Below are 6,414 nucleotides of genomic sequence, written 5' to 3'. Positions count from 1 at the left end.
AAAAAAAAACTCAGAGGGGGCCGGGCGCAGTGGCTCATGCCTTTAATCCCAGCACTTTGGGAGGCCAAGGCAGGCTGATCACCTGAGGTCAGGAGATCAAGACCAGCCTGGCCAACACAGCAAAGCCCCGTCTCTACTAAAAATACAAAAATCAGCTGGGCGTGATGGTGCATGCCTGTAATCCCAGCTACTTGGGAGGCTGAGGCAGGAGAATCGCTTGAACCCGGGAGGCGGAGGTTACAGTGAGCTGAGATCACACCACTGCACTCCAGCCTGGGCAACAAGAGTGAGACTCCATCTAAAAAAAAAAAACCAGAGGAGTTGTAACCTAGAGCCTCTGACATCCACCTTACTGCCAAGAGGAAGTAAATGCCTGGGAATGAAGCCACGACGGAAGAAAGCAGTCAAGGCATGGAGTGAGACACTGAGCCACTGGATCCAGCTGTGCCTGAAGCTCATCCACTGTGGACTTTACATCTCATAAGCCAAGAGCCAATGCATCACAGCATCTCATCCTGCCTGCCCATCTGCCACTCCGGTATGGCCCCTGTCGGGGGTCTCACCTGAAACACCACTACCTTCCCATTGTCAGTCTGCAAGTAATATGTCCAGGTGGAGGAGACCAATCCCTGGGCTGAGCTGACGAGGTCATTGCAGAGGGTGGAAAACAAGTCCAGGAGGGAGAGGGCCCCACTTGGAGCTTCCAGGACCTTTCTCTGGCGAAAAAAGTTCCAAGACACAAAGGTGGCACCAAAAACGGGATTAAACAATGAATGGGAGGGGGCAGGGCGCACTGGCTCACGCCTGTCATCCCAGCACTTTGGGAGGCTGAGGCAGGCAGATCACTTGAGGCCAGAAGTTTGAGACCAGCTGGGACAACATGGTGAGACCCTCTCTACTCAAAATACAAAAATTAGCTGGGCGTGGTGGCGCCTGTTTGTAATCCCAGCTACTCGAGAGGCTGAGGCACAAGATTTGCTTGAACCCGGGAGACAAAGGCTTCAGTGAGTCAAGATCGCGTCACTGCACTCCAGCCTGGGTGAAAGGTCGAGACTCCATCTCAAATAAATAAATGAATAGGAGCTGGGAGAATTCACTGGATTGGATGTGGCGAAGTGATTTGGGCCAGTAGGACTTCTTATAGTGAACGCAGATCTCAGTGTGGCATTTGGCCTCCTGTGTACCCTTAGGGAGTGGATTGTGCTCTCCGAGCCCTAAAATGGGGGTGATTGTTTTTCTTCATGGAGTAGCCATGAAATTTCAACTACAGGATGTCTGCCAAGCACCTGGCATGGGACAAGCACCTAATGCATGGTAGCCCCTATTACTGAAAATCTCATAATCTTCACTATTCTTATTTGACACCATCAATGGAGTTCTGACGGCCGGTCACGGTGGCTCACGCTTGTAATCCCAACACTTTGGGAGACCAAGGCAGGAGGATTACTTGAAGTCAGGAGTTCAAGACCAGCCTGGCCAACATGACGAAACCCCCTCTCTCCTAAAAATATAAAAATTTGCTATTGTAGTGGCAGGTGCCTGTAATCCCAGCTACAGGGGAGGCTGAGGCAGAAGAACTGCTTGAACCTGGGAGGCGGAGGCTGCAGTGAGCCGAGATTGCACCACTTCACTCCAGACTGGGTGACAGAGCGAGACTCCATCTCAAAAAAAAAAAAAAAGAGGGAGCTCTGAATGGGAAGGGCTGACAGTGCAGTGAGCTCTTCTGAACAGCAGTAAAAGCCTGGAAGGGGTGGAGGAAAATGGGGGAAGCGGGGAAAGGGCTTTCTGGGGAGTCCCAGTCCCTGGATCTCTGGCTATGCTACATGACTTTCTGTGCCTCAGTTTCCCCTGATGCAGCACTGCTTGGACGGCAACAGATGAGCCGTTTTGTTTCTTCCACAAGGCGGTGTGTGCGTGCTTTCAAGGCAAGGCTGCTCTGCCCTGAGCTGTGGTTCTGAGCCCCTCCAAGGTGACAGTGACCGCCAGCTCATCCCAGGGGAAGGGCTTAGACCAGCACCTGGCAGCTCTGGGGCCGCCTAAGATGAGTGAGGTGAGGTGTGGCCACGGCCCTGGTGCCTTCAAGTCTTGCCCCTTGCACAGCCCTAAATGTGCGTGACCTGGGAGGTTGCCCCTGGGCACTAAATGGGGGTGACAATGTCCCTTGTGCCTCCAAGTGACACAAAACAATTGGGACAGGTCGAAGTCGGGCCTGAACCAGGACAGATGTTTGATAAAACAGGGTGGTTTTCTGCCACTTACTCCTGAAAAGGTGGTTGGTGGGGCATGGGGGGCACTGTGCATGTCATAGAGATGGTAACTCAGGCTGGAGATGTGCCAGGGCTGGATCGAGGTCACCCTGCAGGCCTGGGACATCACGCAGATCCTGGCAGAGCCTCTGGACCTGAATGCAGATTTCCCATGGGGCAAAGTGGGTGGGGTCGCAGGAAAAGGGGCCCCAGGCCACAGTAGGAGGCTCACCTTCTGCTCCGGCTCAGGCTCGGGGGACTGGCTCCAGCAGCCGTGGCTGCAAGCCTGCTGCTCTGTCTCCTTCACATAGGCTTCCACGCAGGCTGTGGGAGGTGGGAGGGCGTGACTGGGGTTGGCCCTCCCAGGCCACCTCTCCCCGCCCTGGCCCACCCTGCCGGTGGGCCCTCACCTGCTTCACACTCAGTCTGGGTGGCATTGGGCTTGGAGCTCCTGGCCACGAATCGGCAGATGGAGAAGAGGCGGCAGCCACGCTCACAAGCGCTGATCAGAACAGCTCTGTCATAGGGAGACTCGGAGGCGCCCTCCAGCCCCGCCTGGGGTGGGGGGGGACACGGAGCTCAGGACATGGGGAGGGGCAGGAGGGGGTGGACCGGAGCCTTCAGGAGATGCAGGGGAGGGTTTTCCGACTTCCCACCAAATCTAGCCAGATGAGGATGAAGTTGGGGGGAGGCTACAGATATTGGCGGAGGCTCTGAGGAGGGAGATGGGGAGGGAGCTTAAGAAGAGAAATGGACAGTGAAGGTGGAGAGAAATGAGGCTTCCTCCCCAGGCTCCAGGGAGGAGGGAAGAGATGGAGAAGGATTCTCAGACCTGGAGGAGGAGGAGGAGGAGGAGGAGGAGGAGGAGGAGGAGGAGGTGGTGGCGGCAGCGGCTCAGAGGAGGCGAGCAGGCTTAGAGGATAGGGGGAGGCTCAGGCTTAGAGGATGAGGGGAGGCTCCTAGGAGGGGGGAGAGGCTCATAGGAGGTGGTTTTGGTTACACTCAGATCAGACTTGAATCCTGGGGAGTGGTGTATGAGTAGGGGCTGGTACCTCTCAGTGGAGAGGGAAGAGGATGTGGAGGAGGGGGAGGAGTGAGGTGGGGGGACCGTCAGGCCTGAGGGAGCTGGGGGTTGGGTGCTAGAGGGTCCTTGCCCAGCAGAGTGCAGAGGGAGCCCAGGAGGTGGTATCAGTCCTTATCGCAAGGACCTGCATCTCCAAGCCCTCCGCCATCGGAGAGACCCCCTAGCACGTCCCCCACAGGAGGGACATCCCCATCCCCGACCCCTCCCGCCCCAGGGACCCTCCCCCAGTCTCCTGCTGTCATCCAAGAGAAGCCATCCCAACCCCTCCCCTTTCGGAGAGATCCCGCGTACCCCGGCTGGCACCTGGCCCCTCAAGCGCCTCACCTGCGAGGGCCGCGGGCCGAGGTCGCCGTCGCGGCACCGCAGCTGGCAGTTCTGCGTGTCTCCGAGCTGGGGGGCGAAGGGGTCGCGGGCTGATGGTGCGGAGGCCGCGGGCGGAGATGCCAGCAGCAGCAGCAGCAGCGGCGGCATCAGCGCCACCGCAGCCATGGCTGGGCCGAACGCGGGGGGCGCGGGGGACTCCGGCTCCGGCCGGGCACGGAGGACGCAGCGGCTGCGGCAGGGACCGGAGCGCTGACGTCACCCGAGCGAAGCAGCCTGGGAAGGGGGGGTGGGAGATGCGGAGAGCGGGCGGGGGAGCTGCGCTGCGGCATCCGCGGGGTGCGGGTCTGGCGGGGCAGGTGCATCGCGGCCCTCACCGTCTGTCCCATCGCGGGGGTCCCAGGACACCTCCCTGGTGCCCACAGGCGGCGGATTTCTGCTGGCGCTAGGGGCCAAAAGGAAATAGATAGGGGGTGGGATGGAGGGGGCTATTCGCCAGGGGTGTTGGGGAGAGCCTGGCGGAGGAGGCAAGGTGTGAGTCGACCCCGCGGGAAAGAGGAGGAAGGGGTGTCCAGGCTACGAGGGTCAGCGAGGACCCTGAGGAGAAGAGCTCCTTGGTGGAGGAGGAGGGAGGGCAGTGGGACTGGAGTCCAACCAGAGAACGGAGAGGGAGGAAGGTGAGAGCCCCAGGACCCGGCAGCTGAGGCCGGACGTCTTCGCCTTTGACACCCAGGTCAGAGAGAGGTGGCAACTTGTGAGCAGTTTGCCTCCTCCGAGAAGCCCTCTGAGCCCCTCCCTTGCTCCTTCAGCTTTGCCTCCCTTTGGTCCAGCCCTGATCTACGGACCTGGGGGATCTGGCCCTGTCTCCCCAAGGCTGGGGACCCCCTGGGCCGGGCCTTAGTGGGAGGGGACCCAGAGGTACCCTCAGGAGCAGGGGGAGGGGCAGCTGCTAAAATTTCTAATTCTCGTGGGAAAACTCGGGGCAAATAGCGACACTTCCGACTTCCATAACCACCACACCCTCGGATGGTGCGCTGTAGCCCCAGGAGCCGAATCTCGGGTTAGGGTATCCACCCAGCTTCTTCTCCGCCAGGTACGGGAATGGGGACGCCCCTCTAAACACAGATTCTCTGCAAAGATGCCTCAGCTTTCGCTGGCATCCCTGACGCAGGTGCCTGCAGCGCCGCGCCGCCGCCCACGCGTCCCCCCCCCACGCTCCGCCCCCGCAGACGGCCCGGCAGCCTCGCAGGGTCCACGGGTCAGAGGGCACCTCAGGTTCCGGCCCGGAATGAGAGGGTCCGGGGTGGGGGCCTGGCGCACCCGCCCCCCCGCCATGGCCTGCGGCCGCGCTTTCATCTCTGAGGCCCCCGGCCGGCCCCCATGTGGCTTAATCAGGCACGGCTGTGCCTGGCGGACCCCGAACATCTGGATCCCGGCGCGGCCCCTCCCCCGCCCCGCCCCGCCTCTCCCCTCCTTTTGCCTCCCCTCCCCTCCCCTCCCCTCCCAAGCTAGGCCGCTGCGACCCGGCGGCGAGGGCCTCCAGCTGGCAGTTTGCGCCAGAATCCAGCAGGGGAACTCCGGCTTCTAACCCACCCGCGCGCCAGGCCGGCACCTTGGGAAATAGCCCTGTGCGTTATGACCGCAATACTGTCCCCCATTTCACAGGTGGAAACTTAGGCTCCAGGACGCGTTGACAAAGACAGGATTCAAGCCCACACATGTTAATTCCAGAGGCCCGCCGCGCGCCTAACCCCTCCACAATTACTGTCCTTCATTCATTCCAAACAAAACACTTTTTCTTGCAACAACCGTATAAGATAGGTACTGGAGGCGTTGCCCTTTTCTACAGATGAGGAAAATGAGGCTCAGACTGCAAAGTGGTTCTGTCCAGGTGACAGGGAGAGAAGCAAAGAAAAGCCGGCAGGGCCCTGCCAGTAATGGGAGGGGGCCTTAGGGCATAAGAAGCATCGCTTAAAGCGCATCAGGGAGGAGGGACACCCCGCGCCCTTTTGCAGAAGGGGAAACTGAGGCTGCAGGAGTGGGTCGATCGCCCAGGTTGCCCGAGGGGAGAAGGGAAAAAGGCCGATTGCCGCCCACCCACCCCCCTTTCCGCTGCGCGAGGCCGCTGGGGGGGTGAGCGGAAAGAGGACTTGACTCTGGCCCCCAAGGTGAGCCCCCGCGCCCCTCCTGCTGTTCCCGGGGGAGCCGGTCCAGGTGAGGGGCGGGCGGGCCGGCGGGCGGCCAGGGTCGGGTTTCAGGAAATCCGCCGACATTCCTTCGGGGCTTAAGAGGGAAAGTTGACTCGGCGCCGCCCTCGCCCCCCCCCCACTTCCTACCCCCCGGGGCGGCCTGGCCGGGGGCGGCGCGCGGGGGGCGCTGAGGCCGGCCTGGGCGTGAATCAGCGGCAGGCCAGGCCTCCGGGAAGCCACAGCGGCCGAGGTCAAGGCGGGCGTCGGACAAGCGCCCTTTGTCCCTTGCCGCCCTCATCACGACCCTGCTGACCCCCACCTCCAAGCAGTGTACAGGCTGGGGAGGAGGCAGGGCACCATGGCGCCGGTGGTGGTTGCTGAAGGTTGTTGGGGGAGGAAGGAGGGATGTGACTGCCCCTTCTCCCCCAAGCAGCTGGTGCCTCGTGGGACCCAGACTTCAGAGGCTCCTCAGGGTGCAGACGGGCAGGGAAACTGGCCTCCCTGGGGCAGATCTGCAATCCCCAGGCCAGGTCTCCAGGGCCGGAAGTCCAGAGTACATTAAGCTGAGGACCCA

The 6,414-nt window shown here is 61.1% G+C and overlaps 1 protein-coding gene across 1 annotated transcript in view; it reads right to left on the bottom strand.

Annotated features, from left to right (window-relative positions):
- The window catches only part of TMEM59L (transmembrane protein 59 like), an 8,888-nt gene extending 4,966 nt beyond the window's left edge, over positions 1 to 3,922 (bottom strand). The window contains exons 1-4 of the mRNA XM_017501408.1: positions 3,655 to 3,922; positions 2,657 to 2,801; positions 2,479 to 2,570; positions 564 to 716 (exon numbers count right to left, since the gene is read on the bottom strand). Of these exons, the coding sequence (XP_017356897.1) occupies positions 564 to 716; positions 2,479 to 2,570; positions 2,657 to 2,801; positions 3,655 to 3,819 (555 nt within the window). The 5' untranslated portion in view covers positions 3,820 to 3,922. The remainder of the gene's footprint in view (positions 1 to 563; positions 717 to 2,478; positions 2,571 to 2,656; positions 2,802 to 3,654) is intronic.
- Positions 3,923 to 6,414: the final 2,492 nt, after the last annotated feature.

Source organism: Cebus imitator, unplaced genomic scaffold, assembly GCF_001604975.1.
Source record: "Cebus imitator isolate Cc_AM_T3 unplaced genomic scaffold, Cebus_imitator-1.0 Scaffold280, whole genome shotgun sequence".
In the NCBI taxonomy this organism is placed as follows: domain Eukaryota; kingdom Metazoa; phylum Chordata; class Mammalia; order Primates; family Cebidae; genus Cebus; species Cebus imitator.
Note: the sequence above shows the minus strand (reverse complement) of the source record. Positions and strands in the feature narration are given on the sequence as shown.